Genomic DNA, 21,462 nt, shown 5'->3' on the forward strand with positions numbered 1-21,462 from the left:
TATAAGCATAGGGGTGCATGTGTCTTTTCAAATTAGAGTTTTTGTATTCTTTGGGTAAATAGTGGAATTACCGGACCATATGGTAGTTCTGTTTTTAATTTTTTAAGGAATCTCCATACTGTTTCCCACAGTGTCTGCACCAGTTTGCATTCCACCAATAATGCACAAGGGCTCCCTTTTCACTACCTTCTCACCAACGTTTGTTGTTTCTTGTGTTTTTGATTTTAGCCATTCTGACAGGTGTGAGGTGATATCTCATTGTGGTTTTAACAGTAATTTCTTAATATAAAGAAATCCAGTCAGTGCTGAAATTGCTTTATTAATTTCTAGTGTCATTATATTTACTGATGAGCCGCCAAAGTTAGTTTGTCCTTATATCGCTGATTCAGTTGTGAAGGCACTTTTTGATTTGGTCAATAATCACCCACAAAGACTGACTTTCATGTCCTAAGCTCCTCTTCACCTATCTGAAGCCTACCCATTCTTCAGTGACTAAATTCAAGTCTCACTTCCTCCATGGTGCTTGCCCTGGCCACTCCTCTGATTGCCTTAGCATTTATTATCTCTTCTACTCCTGTGGTATTTGGGCATATTATGTTGTATAGTATAACTTCTTACGATTGTAAACTGCGTTTGGGTAGGGATGTATGTACTGTATGTTTTGCATGCCAAATGGAGTCTGCCATCTTGTGGGACACATAGCATCTGTTTACCTCAGCAATTTTGAGAGGGCCAAATGAGGTAATATAAGAACTTTTCTTTTACCCTATATAGCTAAATTGTTGTTAGCCTAACCACTCTATGAATTCTGGACTACATTCTCTGTGAGGGCAGAGACCTGTGTTTCCAGAGCCTATCATAATGCTTCCCATAAAAATTAGTTGGTTTAATTTATTATCTTAGGAAATTTAGTCAAGTTCTCTCATTCTTGTCTACCAAATGATTAAAATAGGATAAAGTTAATGACCTACAGGAAGAAGTTAATTTTACCAAATATTTTATTTTCTTTTTTCCTCCCTCACAAATCTGATAGGTTTATCTCAACATGTAGTTACCAACTATAAGCAAGTAATTCAACTCTTGGAGGAGGGAATAGCAAACAGGTAACAGGTTTATTTGTTGCTGTCCTTCTTTCAGTCTCATTCTTCTTTCCTGTGTGCTCATCCCCCTTTGGAGTACTTCTCCCTGCAGCTTCCCCACATTCACAATCAGGAGGCCTTTCTCAGAACCATTTCTCAGGCCATTTCTCAGTAATGTACCCAGGGTAACGGGCAGTGGCTAAGATTTTGTGCATTTCTTACTAGTAGTAAAGCTGGAGTTTGTTCTGGATATAGTAATATTAGGCAGTAAGCCCAGAGTTATCCTTTGCTTTGTCTTATAACATATAACTTTTTGACTGAAGAAAAGATTCACGCCTGCATTGTCCTCTCTGTAGGCTTCATAGAAATAAGATCCAATGTCATTTAAAGTGTTTCAGAAAACCATTTTTCTTCTAGTTTTACATACTTGTAAAGACTCCCCAAAAAAGACTGTTTTGAATCTGCTATGAATAAGCACTGTAGACTTTCCTATAAGCTATTGTAAATTATGATAATATTTCATTATTGTTAGTTACTAGGAAATACCCAGACTGTTATTAGTATATGCCTGAAAGAATAGTCTTTTTTACCTGGAAAAAATGTTGGGATTTAGTCTTCTTTTTACCCTATTAGTAGCAAGTCCACGTTAATTGACCATAAAGGAAGAACTTTAAATTTAACATTCTACTCCTTGGTTTTCATGGAACTATCCTGGAGGCACTTGCCTCTGGTCTTCAGGATACCCTGGGTTCCTTGATCTTTAAGTGTCAGGCTTCACCTTTTCTGTCCTTGAGTCATGAGACCTGCCTTTGGAGTTTGACTCTTATTCAATTCTCTAGTTCCTCTAAGAACATAAGTCAATGACATGATCTTAAACTGAAATATGATTGACTTAGATTTAGATGAAGGGATGACTCCTGTGACTTTAAAGATTAATATTGCAATGAATTTCTAAAGAAGGTTATGAATTTCACCTGGCATTAAGTATGACATTGACAGAATTCAAGATCTCATTTCTGATACTGTAAGATTAATAATTACTGTTTAATCACATTTTACTTTCTCTGTCTTTGACGCTTCTCCAGTAAGCTCTCTACCTCCATTTGTCCTACTTAAATGGGTCTGTTTTAGGGGTATTCTTCCAGGTTGATGACACTCTAGTATTCCCCTTTTCAACTCCGATTTTTGCTTCTGTTGCTTCAAAAATGTTCTAATGTGGTTTAATATGAAGCTACACTGCCTTTTATTCTCAGATATCAGTACCTAGAATGCTGCTTTTGCCATCTTTGGACCACCCTCCTAACTAAACTGGACTAAATATGGATGTTTTATGATTCTCACCTGTGAACCTTGGCACTAACATTTCTTGTGTTCCCCATGGATTCTTAAGGATCCACCATGCATAAACAATACTTATCCTAATTGTTTTCCTTTATGTACACAGAATCACAGCAGCTACTCATGTTCATGAGGCCAGCAGCAGATCCCATGCCATCTTCACTATCTACTATACACAGGTTGGTTACCCCTTTATTTGCTTAGATTTCTTCCTTCCTAGTCCCCTTTGACTGCTTTCTTGTGTTCTTCCTATTTCTTTTCCTTTTTCCTACCTTTTCATTGACAGGTCCTCTCCTATGACCTAGTGCTATAAGGAGGACCCACATACACTCTACTAAGCCCTACGACAGAAAGGGTAGAGGCAGTTTCATAAAGACTAATCAAAATATATTCAACTTATATTTTACTTTTAACATTTCAAAGTACTTTTATATCTATGTGATCAGTATAAGCATTAAAATAAGAAGGAAGATTGGCATGAAAATAAGCATTAAAATGAAAAAGTAGAAGATTTACTTCTATTAGGAGTGAGTAGGTCAACAAATATTATCCCCCAAAAGCAACTATATAAACCTGGAAAAAACTGTCAAAACAACCATTTCTCTGCTCTAAAAATAGACCAGAATCATATAATAGACCAAGACATTTATTCAAGAAAACTACTGAATTACAGGTAAGAATAGTGCACATCTGTGGTGTATTGCCTTGGGCTGTTCCCATCCCTACCTGTCTCTGTCAGTGAGGTAGTTCAATCAGGGAATGGAAGGTGGTGAAAACCAGCAACTTTGTTGCTACCACTGCTAGAGGAGTTCACTTGGTTTGGATCATTGTCAGATGGCTCTCTTGCTGGCAAACTAACAAGGAGATCAGTGGCTCCATTAGCCTGAGATTGTAGGTCTGTGTCAGGCAAGAAATGAACTGGCAGATTATTTGGGGATAGAAACTGATGCAGCCATAGTGGGCTTAATAAGGTCTTCACATATCCTGTATTGAGCAGGACTTAAATCTAAAACTGAACTTTTAATGCATTTCCCAGGCCACACATAGATCCATCAACAGAGAATAGAGATCTTACTGGCTCGAGGTGTTTGATTATAACTTCTGACCAGTCTTTGGTGAACACTCAGCTATGCAGACAGAGGGTGGCCCCCAAAAGGCCAAGCTTAGAATTAAAAACAACTAAAGGATAAAACTGAAAAGAGACCTCTTTCGCTACATATTGCTGGGGAGATTTTAGAGATTTTTTTAGCCCAGGCAAGTTACCAGAGAAACCATACAACAACCACTACTACCCTCAAGATGGAAAATTCAGAATTCAGAGTTGTTGCAGTATGTTATCTAAAATGTCTAGTATTCAACCAAAAATTATTAGACATGCAAAAGGAAATAAGAAAGTACAACCCATGGTTGTGTGGGGCGGAAACGGTCAGTGGAAACTGATTCTAAGTGCTCCAAATGTTTAATTTAGCATACAAAGACTTCAATTAATATAAATATGTTCAAGGAGCTGAAGGAAACCATGTTTAAAGAATTAAAGGAAAATGTGATGCCAGTGACTCTAGGGAATTTCAATAAAATCATAGAAATTCTTAAATAAAATGGGGGTCCTGGAATTGAAGTGTACAATAACTGAAACAAAAAAGTAATGGGACTTGAGCAGATACGAGAATGGCAGAAGAACTAGCTAACTTGAGTAGAAATCATCCAGTTTGGGGATGCCTGGGTGGCTCAGTTGGTTAAGCAGCTGCCTTCGGCTCAGGTCATGATCCCAGAGTCCTGGGATCAAGCCCCCCGCCTGGCTCCCTGCTCAGCGGGGAGTCTGCTTCTCCTTCTGCCTGCTCTGCCTGCCGCTCCCCCTGCTTGTGCTCTCTCTTTCTCTCTCTGACAAATAAATAAAGTCTTTAAATAAATAAATAAATCCTTCAATTTGAAGAAGATAGAATAAAAAGATTAAAGAAAAATGTACAGAGCCTCACAGACCTGTTGGACCATAGCAAATGTGTTAACATAAGTGTAATGAGGATCCCAGAAAGAGAAGAGAAAATAGCCATAAGAAAAATTTAAAAAATAGTGGCCAAAAAATTCCAAAAGTTGTTGAAAATCATTAGTTTACAGATACTAGTATTTTAAGAATTCCAAGTAAAATAAACATAAAAAGATCTATACCTTGACACATTATAGTCAAATTGTTGAAAGACAAAAAGAAAATCTTGACTACAGCTAGAGAAAACTGACTCAGGATATACAAGAGAACAATTACATGATTAATGGTTGACTTCTTATCAGAAACATTGGACCCCAGAAGACAGAGTGCTGAAAGGAAATGAAACTTGTCAACCCAGGGCGCCTCAGTGGCTCAGTCAGTTAAGTGTCTGCCTTCGGCTTAGGTCATGATCCCAGGGTCCTGGGATCGAGCCCCACGTTGGGCTCCTTGCTCAGCAGGGATCCTGCTTCGCCCTCTCACTCTGCCTGCCACTCCCCCTGCTTGTGCTCTCTCTTCTCTCTGTCAAATAAATCAATAAATCGATCTTAAAAAAAAACTGTCAATCAAGAATTCCATATGCAGCAAAACTAATTTTCCCAAATGAAGATGAAATAAGAACATTCCTAGATAAAAAAAAAAAAAGAAAAAAACCCAGAATTCATTGCTAGCAAGCCTACCTTACAAGAAAACCAAATGAAATCTTTCAGCCTGAGAGAAAGCAATATCAGTAACTTAAGTCTACAGGAAGGAATGAAAAATGCTGAGAATAGGAAATATGTGGGTTAATATAAAAAGCTACTTAAATATATTTTCTTATTTTTTCTTCCAGTGTTATTAAAAAATAAGATTGTATAAAAGAATAATTATAATGCTGTATTATATATATCACATGTATATACATTGTCATACATAGGACACTAATAGCACAAAGAAGTGAAGAGGAAAAGAAGATACATTGCAGTAAAGTTCCTATATTTATAGGAATCAAGTTAGTATTTTGGAATTGATCATGTTGGGTTGTGATGCATATTGTAATCTGTAGAGCAACCACTCAGAAAGTAGGTCAAAATTATAATTCAAAAATTAGAAATTAAAATAGTACACTAAAAAGAATTATTTAACACAGAAAAGGCAGTGAAGGAAGAACAGAGGTCCAAAAAATACATGAGACACATGGAAAATAAACAGAAAAAGAATAGATACAATTCTGAATACATCAATAATTACATTAAGTTGAATGGACAGATAAAAGCAAAACTCAACTGTATGCTGTTTCCAAGAAACAGACCTTTTATTCAAAGATACAAGTATGTTGAAAGTAAAAGGATAGAAAAATATACACCATGTAGGGGCACCTGAGTGGCTCAGTTGGTTAAGCGTCTGCCTTTGGCTCAGGTCATGATCCCAGAGGCCTGGGATCAAGCCCCACATCGTGCTCTCTGTTCGGTGGGGAGCCTGCTGCTCTCTCTCCCTCTGTCTACTGCTCTGACTACTTGTGCTTGCTCTATCTTTCTCTTTCAAATAAATAAATAAAATATTTAAAAAAATATATACACTGTGTAAATAGTAACCATCAGAGTTACAGTATTATGTTAGTGTCAGGCAAAAAAATAAATTTTAAGACAAATATGTACTATAGACAAAAAGGGACATTTCATAATGATAAAGGGTCTGTACATCAAAAAGATGTAACAATTATAAATGTACGTGCTCCCAACAGTAGAGGTCCAAAATGTAAGACAGAACAGCAAAGGAATTGAAAGGAGAAATAATTCAGTTACAATAGTTGGAGATTTCAGTATTTTGCTTTCAGTAATTGGTAGAACAACTAGGCAGAAATCAGCAAGAATATAGAAGATTTATAGAATATAGAACATTATCAACCAATGTGATCTGACATTTAAAGAACACTTAACATCTACAGAATACATTTTCAAGTGCACATAGACCATTCTCCAGGATAAACCATATACTGCATAAAGCTAAAGTATGCAATTATAAGGTAAATAAGTTACGGGGATGTGAGTACAACCTGATGACTAGCGTTAACAATGCTATATTGTATATTTGAAAGTTGCTAAGAGAGCAGATCTTAAAAGTTCTCATCACAAGGACAAAAAAATTATAATTGTGTGAAGTGATGGATGTTAACTTATTGTGGTCCTTTTGCAATATATACATATATCAAATCATTACGTTATACAGCTTAAAATGTCATATGTCAATTATATTTCAATAAAACTGGAAAAAAATAAATGATGGTACATTCAAATTTAAAGTTATCTACCTTAAGAAAAAGATACATCAGTTAATCACATTATGTAGGACTTTAGTTGGATTCTGATTCAGAGAAACTTAAAAAATTGAGTAGGAAATTTGAACAGTGACTAGGTATTTGATACGCTAAGGAATTGTTGATAATATTCTGGGTATACTAATGGTATTATGATTGTGTTTTTGAGGATCTTTATCCTTTGGAGATGCATATTGTAATATTTACAGATGAAAGTTTAGTGATGAACTGGCTTTAAAATAATGTGGATTAGGTGAAATAATTGCAGGTAAAAGCAAAGTGAGACTGGCTATAAATTGATCATTGTTGAAAATAGGTGACAGGTACATGGGGATTCATTATACTATTTTTTCTAGTGTCATACATGGTTGGAATTTCCCCTAATACAATTATTTTTAAGGCAAAAATAAAAGGCTAATCTAGATAGTGTGACATTAATGTTAAGATAGACAAATAGATCCATGGAATAGAAAGGAGTCCAAAATAAACCCATATATATACAGGCAACTGATATTTCACAAACTTGCAAAGGCAATTCAGTGCAGAATGTGTAATCTTTTCAACAAATGCTGGTAGGACAAGTGGATATCCATATGTTAAAACAAAAATAAGCCCCGTCCCCCAAATAAAACAACTTTGATCCATACCTTGTACTTATCTAAAAATTAACTCCACTAGATCATAGACATAAATGTAAAGCCTGAAAGTATTAAACTTGAAGATAACTTGGAAGAACCTTTGATATTGGATTAGGCAAAGTTTTGTGGGTTTTTTTTAAGATTTTATTTATTTGACAGAGACAGCCAGCGAGAGAGGGAACACAAGCAGGGGGAGTGGGAGAGGAAGAAGCAGGCTCCTACCGGAGGAGCCTGATGTGGGGCTGAAAGAGGATTTTGTGGGGATTTACTGTGTGGAAGTCCTGCTCATATTTTTAATGAAGTAAGGACCCAGGGCTTACTGATTGACTTATCAAATTTTGAGAGCTCATCTGGTTCAGAGCACATTCAAATACAGGTGTCTTGAGTGATTTGGCTAAAAATCCAAAATATCACCTTGTTTAGGAGGGCATCTAAGGGGGAAAAAACACTCTGTTCCAAATGACAAGCTTTAAATGTGTTTTCTCCCTTAGGCAATCCTGGAGAACAACCTCCCCTCTGAAATTGCTAGCAAGATCAACCTTGTGGACCTAGCAGGCAGGTAATTGGTATTTCAAAGCCGAGGAGAATTAATCCCTTGCCAATGACCTTGTTCTTGCCCGTTTTACAGGGAATAAACTTGTTCCATTCTTTTTCACATTTCGATCATCCTGAGAAAATTACAAAGGAAACAAATTTTTGAATGCTATGTTAAGAAATTATAGTTTTCCAGGGGCTAAAAAAAAAAATCTGTGTCAAGGGTTCTAAATCTTAGCTGCCTATAAAAATCACCTGGGCCTTTAAAAAATTCTCGGTGCCTTGGTTTCACCTCTGACCAAATAAATCGCATTATTAGTGAGGTCAGAGGCAGTGCAGACATCAGTAATTTTTGAAGCTGCCCAGGTGATAACAGTGGATAGCCAGATCAAAAAACACTGTTCTAAGTGGAAGTAATTGAGTTAACGCACTTTTTCCCTCTGTCTTAATATTGATTGTATGCAGCCCTATGTGTTACTGGTGGGGGGGGGGGGAGGAAAGAAAGCTTTAAAAAATACTGTGGCATTGAGGAGAAGATAAGACCTTCTAAGTATTAGAAGAAAGCATGAATTGTAGTCACATGTATATCCAGAAAGAAGAAGGTCTTGGGGATAATGTCATAAAAAAGTATGAGATGAGATAAAGCAAATTTTCTTATTTTAAAACTGCTAAATTATTAATATGGTACATCATTCCCTTAAAAATGAAGTGTTGTCTCTGTCAGCTGCAACTCTGGCATTTTGGGAGGGAAAAATGAAGTACTGTCTGGAAGAAACTATCAGGCACCTGGAAGTATGACTTTCTAATATTTTCCATTGACTTAAAGGAATTTAAGACAGTAGACAGATAATGACACAGATACCATAAAGCCATTAATAGATGAAATTAAAACAAAGATTGGGCATATTGATGCTAATATCATTGCTGTAAATGAGCATTACAGTTAGCTGAAAGTGCTCTGGCAGCCAAAATAAAGAAAATATAATGAATTATTTGATTTCTATTGCCTGAGAAGTGGAGGAATGCCAGTTCATTACAAGATGGTAATACTTTTTCTGGTAGTGAATTCTAAAAAGAATTTATCATGTGGGCTTTTTATATAATGTACTACATAATGAATAGTGTCTTTCAACAGCATTATAAGGACAGTGTCTTCTTCTTTGCTTTTATTTTTGTTTTCATTGACTGTTTTAGTGAAAGAGCAGATCCCAGTTACTGTAAGGACCGCATTACTGAAGGAGCCAATATCAACAAGTCTCTTGTGACTCTGGGAATTGTCATCTCCACCTTAGGTATTTTGCTGATAGACTGGATCATCAGAGTGGGAGGGAGACTTTGGAAAATAACTCATATATTTTCATTTTATGAAAATGGGGTAGACATCTACAAGGTTTATTTTATAAAGTTACCTTCTGACTGAGGACATAAAAACTGATATGTGTCTGCAGTTGAGAACATTGCATGGTCATCATCCCAACCTTCTCATTTCAAGAAGAAGGGAGACTGAAAAATCATGTGGCTCAGATAGTGTGTGTCCTGAGTCCAAAGTCTAATTCAGGATTCAAACTTGTAGCATGCTATCATGCAGAGAGGGATTACAAAGTGTGATACTTAAATTTGTGTTCTCCAACCATTGTTTTAATGCATGTGTTTCACAATTCCTTTCTTCTTCCACTTTTATTATTTTGTTGTCTTTAAAGCTCAGAATTCTCAAGCATTCAGCAGCTGCCAGAGCCTCAGCAGTGCAGCCAGTGATGGTGGTGACAGTGGGATCCCTAGCTCTCCTTCTGGGACCAGCAGTGGAGCGGGGCCCTCCCGGAAGCAGTCTTACATCCCATACCGGGACTCCGTATTGACCTGGCTGCTGAAGGACAGTCTTGGAGGCAACTCCAAAACTATCATGGTTGCTAGTGAGTGGGAGCTGGAGCTGGTTCTGTGTTGGGACTAGTACTCTGCCTCAAAGAAAGGGTGATGACCACCCATTTCATTAAGGGTCTTATAATACAGCATGGACAATAGCAGTAAGGCAAGTGGTTATAGGCTGGGTTGGAAGGGCTTGATGTGATTTTAAACTCTCTCCTTCCACCTCAGCTGTGTCTCCTTCACACACTTGCTACAGTGAGACCATGAGCACACTGAGATATGCATCCAATGCCAAACACATCATCAACAAGCCACGGGTAAATGAGGTGAGAACTTCATTTGAAGTCTTGGTCTGGTGGTGTTTACACTAAGTTCTTTTATTCTCTCATTTCTTTCTCTTCACCCTCACCCCAACTTGCCTGACTTTGCCAAATGAAGACAGAGTAGAATTCTTTCTTTCAGTGTCATATCCTTCTCTCATATCTCTACTGGCTTCATTCAGTTGCCTTTTTGAATAATTTATTTTAGATATTTCTCTGAGACCCCCTCCTTTTAAGATCTCTGGTGTACCACTGCCACCCTAAGGAAGATCATTTAAAAGTTTGTGTTCTCTGCTTTTATTTTGAGTTTATGTTGATGTATGCTTGTATTTTATTTCGTTTCTGTGCAAACTGCAGTGACGTCTCTGTTTCGGGCTAAAAAGGGTGCATATTAAGGAATTTGTTTTTGAAAAGTTGAGTAATGATGAGAAATTTTTAAAAAATTCCTTATATGCTTTGCAATTTCAGTGAAAAGTTTCAGAGCAGGGGTCACAAACTGGTAGCCAGGCCTATATAGCCCATCTGTGGACTTTTTTAAAAAGCAATATAATTGGGGCGCCTGGGTGGCATAGCGGTTAAGCGTCTGCCTTCGACTCAGGGCGTGATCCCGGCGATCTGGGATCGAGCCCCACATCAGGCTCTTCTGCTATGGGCCTGCTTCTTCCTCTCCCACTCCCCGTGCTTGTGTTCCCTCTCTCGCTGGCTGTCTCTATCTCTGTCAAATAAATAAAATCTTTAAAAAAAAAAAAAAGCAATATAATTAGGTAGGTACTAAGTTTAGTCACATTACAGCAAGAAGAGTATCTGTTACCTACACATGTGCCGGCACTTGTGTTACTATCAACCTCCTGCTCAAGGGCAGCGATTCTCATACTTGAGTGTATATCAGAATCACCTCCTAGAGAGTTGGTTAAACCCCAGCCCTGAAGAGTTTCTGATTTGGTAGGTGGTGGGTGGGTGGGAGAGCAGAATTCGCATTTCTATCAAGTTCTTAGGTGGAGTTGATGTGGTTCTAGGACCATATTTTGAGAAGACTGCCTCAGAAGTTACTCCAAAGGAGTAAACCACTTTTTCCAAACTAGTTCTGTGTAGCATCTTAGAGCTGGTTTGTTGCCTGATATCAGTCTTTGTGAAACCAAGTTCTTTGTGTTTCAGGATGCAAATATAAAACTGATCAGAGAACTCAGGGAAGAGATTGGAAGACTGAAAGCCATGCTGCTGAGCTTTGAACTGGTATTCAGGCAATCAGAACTTTTCTGTTCCCCAAAGCCTGCTTTTCTTCTGCATAGAATTCGAACCCTGTTGCATTCCATGTTTTCAATTAAGGGATGCTTGTGGAACAGAGGCAGGAGCAAAGACAGGACATGGATGACTGATTACCTGAGTAGTTTCAGATGGAGTGGGCATCCTCACTATATCGTATTTGTTGTCCAAAGGGCATTTGCCTAAATGGCCCTTATTCTGTGTGCAGGTGGATTCAGGGAATGGGGCCCTCCAGAAAAGTTTCTTTGAATTTTCCTTCTTTGTACCAATGTGAACCCTAATACTTAAACTTCTGATTTGTTTCTGATTTTAATGATAAAGTCTTTTCTTTATTTGCCCTTCTCTTCCTTCATAAGAGTAAGGATGAGACCCACAAAGCACATCTCTGTCTTTGTGCAGACAAACTACAGTCCACTGAATGAGGAAAAGGATGAGAATCTGAAGGAGCTGATTCTCCAGAATGAATTGAAGGTGGGTGTACTGGGTGGACTCAGTTATGCTTTACATCACCTTGGTAGTAGGTCTCATCTCCCTCCATTATTCCTGAGTCATGGCTGCTCCCTTGTGAGGACAGAGAGGTTATATCTAGTTTAGAGACAGTTTTTGTCTTCATTGAGGTTTGAGTGGGGAAGGAGTTTGCTTTAGGGGCTGGTAACTGGCTTTCTTTGTTTTGTTCTCTTAGGGGTTCATGATAACTCCCTTTGGATAGGTACAGTAGCCTAGAAAAAAAAATTATTTTCCAGTCAATCAACTGACATGTAATCATTGCATGCTAAATAGGTGTTCAGCGTGTTGCTTCAAGAGATGGAAAGAAGTTCCTTCCCACAGGTGGCTTGCAGTCTAATTGGAAACATATTTAGAGAATGGTTAAATGTAATGAACTAGATAAGTTATATGAAAAGAGCTTAGGGAAGGAAGAAATCATTATGGCTTGGAATTTTCAGTGCCGACATCACGGTGCTGGTGCTGGAGGCTAGAGAACTTGAACTAGACCTTGAGAGATTGGTAGAGTGTGTTAGATAGGAAGAAAGGGATGAGGGTGGGATAATCTCAGCAAGGCCATGGAACTGAAAGAATGAACTGGTGTGCGAGGCCATGTGGAAGCACACAGTGTGAGGAAGACCGAGCTGACTAGAATACGTGGTCATGGCAGAGAGGTAAGTTTAGGGCAAGTTTAGGAGGTTTGAACTTGACATTTACAATATTAATCTTGGCTACTTGAACGAGGTTGGTGAAATAATAAAGATGTATATTGGGAAATTAATATGACAGTTGTGTGGAGGATGAATCGAAGGGAGGGAAGACTGGAAGCAGAAAGATCAACCAGGAAAGAGACTAATTTTGTGACCCCGTGAGGGCAAGGACAAGACATCTGGGGAGATTAGATTAAATGGTGATTCCTGGAGACACAAGGAAGAAATGGCAGATGTTATTTGGTGACAGGTTAGATTTAGATACCACAACCCAAATGTCCCAATTCCTAGTGTTCTGTTGCATCATCATTATACATTATAAAGTATCCTGGCTATGTCAATATTTTGTTACCCAAGCTAAACTTTAGGACTACATCACACATCCAGGCATTTCTTTTTTTTTTTTTTTTTTTTTTTTAATTTTTATTTTTATTTATTTGACAGAGATAGAGACAGCCAATGAGAGAGGGACCACAAGAAGGGGGAGTGGGAGAGGAAGAAGCAGGCTCATAGAGGAGGAGCCTGACGTGGGGCTCGAACCCGGAACGCCGGGATCACGCCCTGAGCCGAAGGCAGACGCTTTAACCGCTGTGCCACCCAGGCGCCCCACATCCAGGCATTTCTTAATAATTCTATACTTAAATATACATTCTGATCTTTAGTTCGGAAAATATCACTTCTGTACACATAAAAGATAAAGTACAGAGTCAAAATCATTTCAAGCTCATTAGCAGTTTTACATTATACATTCTGGCAGACCTTGACTTGAATCTGCCACTTGCTGGCCTTTGACCTTAGGCAGTAAAGGGGTAGGTGATGAAAGCCAGCCAGAAGGGGAGGTGTGTTCAGTGGTACCTCCAGGTAGCTGAGCCAGGAAGGCTAAACTGTAAGTCAGAGTGCCCTGCTGCTCACCTATGCCAGGTCCTAACGCAACCCAGCCCTTCCTGGGTGCCCTGTTGTCTCACTCTTGGCAAATTTCAACTCAATGATTATAATGTTAAAAATAACATTTCTAGGGTAGGTAAAACACTTGTATCTAAACTTGGCATACTTTGTTTTTTCTCAAGTATCCCTTTTATGAGAGAAGTACTTAACTGAATCCAGGTCCCTTTCCTGCTTTCTCAGTTCTTCCATTCCCAGGATAACTTTCCTGCCTGGGCATCCATTTCCACCAAAAGAAGAAAAAAGTACCTTATGTTCAACATTGTTCATTCACGTTCCCCAGGTGGGCTTAGCTTAAGGTCTCTAACTTGCTGTATTATATATATGTATATATATATATATATATATATATATATATATATATATATATATATATGTATGTATATATATATATATGTGTGTGTGTATGTGTGTGTATATATATATATATATATATATATATATATATATATATATATATATATATATAATTTTTTTAAGAGAGATTGGGGGGAGAGGGGGAGAGAGAATCTTAAGCAGGCTCCACGCCCAATGCAGAGCCCGACATGGAACTCAGTCTCACAAGCTTGAGATCATGACCTGAGCCAAAATTAAGAGTCAGATGCTTAACCCACTGAGCCACATAGATGGCCCCTACATATTTTTTAAACTCTGTTCCTGATACATAGTAAGCCCTCAGTATTTTATTGTTATTATTACATGGTCTTTCAGACCAGTTTCTTTCTTTCTTTCTTTCTTTTTTTTAGAAATTGTAAATAGAACTTTTATTGGAATACGGTGTACATGCAGAAACATAAAATATACAAAATACACAAAATACAACATAGTAGAGCTCATTGGATTTTCCACAGGGTGCAGACAGCCATATATCCACCACCCAGATCAAGAAATACAATATTATTGATACTGCCCAAGATCCCTCATGGCCCATTCCAGTCAGTACCCCTCCAAAGGTAACAAGTATTAAAACAGCTGTCAGACCAGTTTCTTATAGTCTTTGTTCTATCTGAGGATATTCCTCTTGGTGCTTTGTGTATCTTTGAGCCCTGTACAAGCTGATATTAGGATTTGAGGTTCTGCACCTTGGGAAAAAGTGTTGGGTCATAAAAGGATTCCCAGTATGGATCACATAGAAGAGGGATAGGGAAAGGGGAATTATAAACATAGACATATGACTAACATCTCAGTTAATTAAAAAAAATTTATGGCATTTTTTTGAGTTATAGAAACAATAGCGCTTGTTGCAGAAAACTTTAAAAATAACATTTACTGAGGGAGTTTCTATTTATAGAAGTTAACACTTGCATATTGAAAAGATGTTAGAAAACAGCTCACAGAGGATGTGGAAGGGCCTCTGTGGATCTTTGAATAGTAACAGTGAGGAAAGTGAGGAAGGAATGCCATGAGGAATCAGGCCAGGATGACTTCGGACCGTAAGTCTGCTCCACCTGCGGGGTGTCTAAAACCGCTTCCTCCATTCTCCGCAGATAGACCAGCTGACTAAAGACTGGACCCAGAAGTGGAATGAGTGGAAGGCCCTCGTGGAACATTACAGGGTGGACATCAACAGGAGGAGGGCTGGGGTAGTCATTGACTCCAGCCTGCCACATCTAATGGCCTTGGAAGAGGACGTACTCAGCACAGGTGTCGTGCTCTATCACCTCAAGGTGAGCAGGCTGGTGCATTCCCTCTTTCCCTGAGCTACTGGCCCCAGGGGTTGAAGAGGGAGAAGTCAAGGGCGGCAGCCATGCTTCTGTGAATTGAGCCAGTTGCCATAGAGCTGCCGTCAGGTTTGCCCTCAGGAAACTGGGCTAGCCAACCAATTGTGATTCATTTGCTTTTGTATAATTAGAGCAGAAGACTGGAAATCAGAACAATTACTTGTTTTTCTGTGGCTGCTACTGTTGCTCTTAGATAACTTACTTTCATTCTCTGTGATTTAATCTCATTTTAAAGTAAGAAAGATGCTGCTTTATATTCCTTTTCTGGCTTCCTGAAGCAGGCATGGAAGTGAAATCCTAACCTCAAAATCCCATGGGTACTCCTGAGCTCCGCACGTCCAGGCTGCTTACAAACCTCTTTCAGAGGCTAAAGGGGGAATCAAGATCTGAAACAGTTTCCTTCTAATACCTCCTCACTCCTCAACTCTCAAGTCAACAAAAAGTGCACCTCCTGCTTCTCCGTTACTAGGTTTACTGGGGAAAGAAGAGAGGAAAATGAAAGTAGATGTAGAAAGCTTAAAGAAAGCATGAGGGAGAGCCCAAAGAGCTGGTGGGCCAGCAGGGTGGGGCAGGGTTCAACACGCAGCTGTCTAGAACGACAGAATGAAGCTCCTGCCTTCCCCGAAAGACCTGGATCACCTGGTTCTTTGTCAATGGAGGCAAGTCCTCATTTTTAAATGAAGCATTTTGAGAGTTAGTCCCCAGTGGTAGGTAAGTCATATCCTGTCCTCATCAAAAATGTTTGTCTTCCTGTAGAAGGACAGTCCCTGTGGCTGGCAGAGCATACTTTACGTGGCCAGAATCACTATGCTCACTGAAAATCCAGTCTTCATTCTCCTAATTCTCCCCAGCTGTCATTTGAAATGAACAGAGTTTATGGGGGATACATAATGCTGCTCTTTTTTTTTTTTTTTTTAAATGATTTTTTATTATATTATGTTAGTCACCATACAGTACATCCCCGGTTTCCGATGTAAGGCTCGATGATTCATTAGTTGTGTATAACACCCAGTGCACCATGCAATACGTGCCCTCCTTACTACCCATCACCGGTCTATCCCATTCCCCCACCCCCCTCCCCTCTGAAGTCCTCAGTTTGTTTCTCATAGTCCATAGTCTCTCATGTTTCATTCCCCCTTCTGATTACCCCCCCCTTTCTTTATCCCTTTCTTCCCCTACCGATCATCCTAGTTCTTATGTTCCATAGATGAGAGAAATCATATGATAGTTGTCTTTCTCTGCTTGACTTATTTCACTTAGCATAATGCTGCTCTTATCCCTGGAGAAATCAGGTAGTGCATCTGGTAGTGAGATGTTAGGGAAGCTCATCTTAGGCTAAGCCCTCAGGGAAGTTGTCAGAGACTGAGCCTCTCAAAAAGTTAAAGTAGCTTATTCTCAACACAGTGAGTGTGTAAATTAGCTCAGTGAAAATGCCTCAGGCAGAAATGGTTGTTACCTAAATAACAGATCTAAATACCAAAGGCTATCAATCGTTTTATTAGAACCACAGGGAGAGGTTGGGGGTCAGGAAGAGACCAGGTGGATTAAAATGCTTAATATTTGAGTAGAGCTGATCTGCTGTATTGGTTGGATGTGGAGAGAGCAGATGAAGCTAGAATTCAAGTGGTAGAGCTCAGGGAGGCATCAGAGGGCTAAAGGACAGGACTGAGATGGAATCCGAGACAAAAGATGAGTGCAGGCCTCATCTGAATGTGGGAGTCCTGGTTTTCATTGCGGAGTCTGTGTGCACTGAGGGTGGTGCCCCCTCCTTGATGTGTTTCCAGTGAACCCGAGGGGTGAGGATTCAGTCTAGTTCTAATCCTGGCATTTCTGCATTTTGTGTACCCATTTTCTCCCTTTTTGTTTGTTTAGATCCTGGTTTGGGTAATAGTTTAGCAGTAATTGCTCAAGATTCTCTGTGTGTTTGTTTGCCTTGCTGTCTTGATTTAGACCCGGAACTAATCCCAAGCAATGCCCAGGAAGCTCTTTTCCCTTTGGTCACCTTGGGAAGTACCTTGGGTGGGAAGAGGACAGAGGGAAGGGTGGGTGGAGTACAGGTTACTGGTATCCTGGACTTCATTCTCATAATTGCCTTGTGCCGTTAACTCTCCCTGCATAAATAAGCAGAGGGGGCAGCAAGCGCAGGCACCAACTAAGTCCATGTTAAATGAGATGCTGTTTTGTTTTGTGGTGGTTTCTGCCCTGTAGATGTAGGAGTTGTGATAGGCTGTGGCCTTATCTTTTTGTAAGGAATGCATTTCATCATTAGGGCTGACCATGAACTGGCAGGTGGGGTCTTGACCCCTTCTCCTCAATTTTGTTTGGTGGTGTTTATAGAGGCCAGCATCCATTTGTCTGTGTGGTGCTCAGTGGCTGAGCAGAAAAGGCTGGGCTCTGGCTGTCTGTGTATGCAAGCCCAGTAAGGTCAGAGTCTCATTCATTGCTTCTAGGAGCCTGCCTTTTCACCAGCTATTTTGGGGGGACTTCAGGGACTGCCCCCTTCTGACTGCTAATGGCGAAGTCTAATGGGGAACTCTCGGATCACTTCAAAGGCATCAGCTACCAGGGAGGAGGTTGTGCAGTGAAGATGGACAAGCATGGGCTCAGGCCCAGAGAGACCGCAATTCTAGCCATGGCTCTCCGATTTAGTATATGGGTTCCCTGGGCAACTTTCCCCATCAGCTTCAGATTCTTCATATATGAAAGGGGGATAATAACTATTTTAGGTTGTTTAAGGATTAAATAAGAGATGTCTGTAAAGCGCTCAGCGCAATACCTGGGACATAGTGATTGGTTATTCAATACATGATAAACACATATCTAAACTCAGCATCTCTGATGTCATTTGCTGCTTTCCCCAAACAGAAGTATGTGTTCTTAAAAGAATTGCTATAATCCAAGGGCAAAAGGCCCTGTCTTCTACTAACCCAGTGATTCGTTTATGCTAACTCCAGTTTCCCTTCCTCTCGTATACTCTTTGGCAGTCCTTTTTGATTCTAGATATGCTTTCCTCCTATTTGTGCTTTACCCTTCTTAGAATCTGGTATCTGTCGAACTTCATCTGTCAACCAAGAAGGTAAAAATCCTGCGATTCCATACATCTTCATAGAATATGCGTCCCTTTGAGACTAAATGGACCAGATTTGGACCACACCAACCTTAGTCCCTGTAGGAAAATTCTGCCTGTGTGCCCACTTCCTCAGACTAGAGAATCTCTGACCAACAGTCATGGCTGTTCCCTAGCATCAGGCTGTGGGACAGAAGGGAGTTTACCAATATTTGTTGACTTTGCAAAGAGCTGGTGCTGCTTTCTTATATTTTTGCCCTGCCTTCTCAGGGGCTTCCTGGTTTGCAGTGAGTGGGCAGAGCAGTCAGAACAGCCTGGACCAAAGTTGAGAAGTGGTGTGAAAAATGCCGGGCTGGGCGTGGGAAGACAGTGATAACACTCCAACAGGTGTACTCTGCTTTGGGGGCAGGCTCTGTCCCTTTTTATTCTTGTTAAAAGGGCTTTGTTTTTTCCTTTAGGAGGGGACAACAAAAATAGGAAGGATTGACTCAGACCAGGAACAGGACATTGGTAAGTGATAGAACATTTGGGTCTGACACTGTGACAGATACTCATGCCTGACCTGACCAGTATCTTTAGAGGAAACTGATGATGCTCTGAGAGGAAGGAGTCTTTGAAGATCAAGGGGCCATTCCTCTTTTGCTGCTACGTTGAGGTTGTGGGTCAGGGATATGTTGGAAGGAGACCCACACGGTGGGAGGATCCAGGTCTGGGTGGTTTCAGGTGGTGGCTTTTCCTCTCTTGTCATAATGTAAGATCTTCCAGATGTAGATTCTGATCTCATAGAAAGAATGTTTTCCTGGGTTGTCTGCCCACCCCGTTGACCCCCATTTCTTGTATAGTCCTGCAGGGGCAGTGGATTGAGAGAGACCACTGTACTATCACCAGTGCCTGTGGGGTAGTCATTCTGCGGCCTGCCCAGGGGGCCCGCTGCACAGTCAATGGCCGGGAGGTCACTGCGTCCTGTCGTCTGACTCAAGGTAAGACTGCTTATAGCTCTATTTATGCCAGGTTGAGGGATGGACTCCCTCCATTCTCATGGGCCAAACCCAGAGAGCTCAGTGAAGCAGGCTTTAAAGATGGGACACCCAACCTCTGCACTCAGAGATGTGAAGATTTCCTAATACCATCCTCTTCCCATAAACAAGGAAGCCTCAATTCCAGGGTTCCAGGGTGGAGAATGACTCTCTGAAATTTATACCTGTGTCCTTGGGAAAGTCTCTAAACCTCAGCTTTCTCATCTATAAAACAGCGGTAAGAGGATTGTTGTGAGGATTCAATGAGCTAGTTCATGTGATGTTCTTCGCAGGCTTCTTGGCACCCAGTAAATACTCATTATCATCATTACTGTTAGTACTATAGTTAATCTGTTCAAATTCTGTGTATCCTTTGAGGCTGAGCTTAGATTCCCCCTTCCATGAAGCATTCCCTCACTATTCCAGTGGGAACTCATTTTGCTTTCCCTTGGAGTAGCAGAACTCCTCCTATTCATTTTGTTAAATTCAGTATTTACACTGTGCGATATCCAGTGAATCTTACTGACTCACCTAAGTTATCAGCTTGTTGAGGGCAGGATTTTGCCTTCCAGAAGAGTACCCTGTACATAATATATACTCAGAACATGAGCTGTTGATGAATTCTCACTTGTCTCTGTCACAGGAGCAGTCATAACCCTGGGGAAGGCACAGAAGTTCCGATTCAACCACCCAGCAGAGGCCGCTGTCCTGCGGCAGAGAAGGCAGGTGAGTGTGCTGTATTTTCAAGGTGGCTGCCAGCCTCCCTGCTTCTTTTTGAGGGACAGGTTTGAGCTTTGTCTTGTTCTCTTGGAGTGAGGGTGGTGATAGCAGCCGCACTGCTTTTCTTCCTTGTTCCCAGGTCGGCGAGGCTGTGGGTGGCAGTGGCTCTTTGGAATGGTTGGACTTGGATGGAGATGTCACTGCCTCCCGGTTGGGTCTTTGCCCTTTGCTTTGGAAGAAAAGGTGAGAAACATGTACTCCTTCCGCTGTGGAACCTACTGTTCTTACTTCTTAGTCTCTTACAACATGGAGCTGGACGGGGGAGGTGAGTGTAGTAGCCAAGCTCTGAGTGAGGCCTGTGTAAGTGATTGAGGGATCCCGAGCTGGCTGCTTAGCTTGGTGTTGGCAAGGAAGTGGTCTCGGCACTCATTCATTTCCTCTTCAGTATTGTAACTTTCTTCATCACTGAAAGGAGTATATTATTTGGTATTTCCTGTGGCCACTTTCTTCTGTCAAGATTTGAATGTGACGTGTTCATATGTATCTTTGAGACTGCTTCTGAACTTACCTGCCTGTGTCCCCCTTTAAATTCTGGACTGCCTATGTGTGCGCTCGTAGCGTGTGTCAACTTCCAGGACTATGGCTTCCTCCAAGTTTTTAAAGCGAGTGTGGGACTGCGAATCTTTTTTTCTCAATACCAAGGGTCCAGAACTACATATAAGAGGGTCAGAAACTCCCGGAACAATATGCAAGTATCTTGGGGTTCTACTCTCTTATACCCACTTTGCCTGCATTGTGAACATGGAAGCATGGCATCAGAGTTTTCTATGTGATTGGTGGCAACTACTATTCTTCTTCATAGTCATTCTTGATTCATTTCTACATAGAATGCCCTTCCCAGATCTACATGTCTCGTAAGTCTGATACTGGGAACAGTGATATCCTTCCCATAAATCAAAGTACCCTCTGACTTGGGGATGTTCTATAAAGAATGTCAGCAGGAGACTCAGTGTCCTGAGACCACTGGTGTTAGGAGGCTGCCCAGCACCATGAGCACGGGGATCTGGGATGGTTCTGATGGCCCTTTCCCCTGGTTCCTTCAAAAGGGATCTAGCTGCTCTTTTCTCAGGCCAGGAGCATTTGGTGGCAGCTGATGACAATCTTGGGTCTGACCTTGGTGGTGAGGGATATTGGACGTAGGAGGAGAAGTCCTGTGATGCAGCGGCCATGAACGGCAGGCAAGTCCTCACATGCAGGCTGCTAAGGACTGAAGGATGGGGCAGAGTCTAAGGCAGGATGGCCCCAGTGTTGCATGATGAGGACTCTGTGGGTGACAGGGAAGGTGGGAGAGGTGACACAACTGGAGTGTATCAAGGCGAAGGTGGATTAAAGAGCAGCTGGAGCTTTTGTTTTGTCAGAGTACAGTCATGAAAGAAGGCCTTGTCTTAGGTCAGCTTCTGCTGGGAAGATGCATTGGAGCTCTGACTTTCC

The 21,462-nt window shown here is 40.6% G+C and overlaps 1 protein-coding gene across 14 annotated transcripts in view; it reads left to right on the plus strand.

Moving 5' to 3' along the window:
* Nucleotides 1-21,462, plus strand: part of STARD9 (StAR related lipid transfer domain containing 9) — a 124,247-nt gene that overhangs the window by 67,156 nt on the left and 35,629 nt on the right. For 12 of the 14 annotated variants that reach the window (XR_008957117.1, XR_006412071.3, XR_008957119.1 and 9 more), the window contains 13 exons: nucleotides 1,034-1,103; nucleotides 2,524-2,596; nucleotides 7,824-7,891; nucleotides 9,061-9,158; nucleotides 9,567-9,776; nucleotides 9,958-10,055; nucleotides 11,205-11,282; nucleotides 11,712-11,783; nucleotides 14,935-15,114; nucleotides 18,694-18,745; nucleotides 19,078-19,215; nucleotides 19,895-19,977; nucleotides 20,111-20,214. Coding sequence is in view for 10 of the 14 variants with exons in the window: in XM_026479906.4 (XP_026335691.2) it covers nucleotides 1,034-1,103; nucleotides 2,524-2,596; nucleotides 7,824-7,891; nucleotides 9,061-9,158; nucleotides 9,567-9,776; nucleotides 9,958-10,055; nucleotides 11,205-11,282; nucleotides 11,712-11,783; nucleotides 14,935-15,114; nucleotides 18,694-18,745; nucleotides 19,078-19,215; nucleotides 19,895-19,977; nucleotides 20,111-20,214 (1,324 nt within the window). In the remaining 4 variants the exon portion in view is untranslated. Of the gene's footprint in view, nucleotides 1-1,033; nucleotides 1,104-2,523; nucleotides 2,597-7,823; nucleotides 7,892-9,060; nucleotides 9,159-9,566; nucleotides 9,777-9,957; nucleotides 10,056-11,204; nucleotides 11,283-11,711; nucleotides 11,784-14,934; nucleotides 15,115-18,693; nucleotides 18,746-19,077; nucleotides 19,216-19,894; nucleotides 19,978-20,110; nucleotides 20,215-21,462 lie in introns of those variants that run through there. The other 2 variants (XM_044392498.3, XM_044392504.3) reach the window with 2 other exon arrangements.

Source organism: Ursus arctos, unplaced genomic scaffold, assembly GCF_023065955.2.
Source record: "Ursus arctos isolate Adak ecotype North America unplaced genomic scaffold, UrsArc2.0 scaffold_36, whole genome shotgun sequence".
NCBI classification, from domain to species: Eukaryota; Metazoa; Chordata; class Mammalia; order Carnivora; family Ursidae; genus Ursus; species Ursus arctos.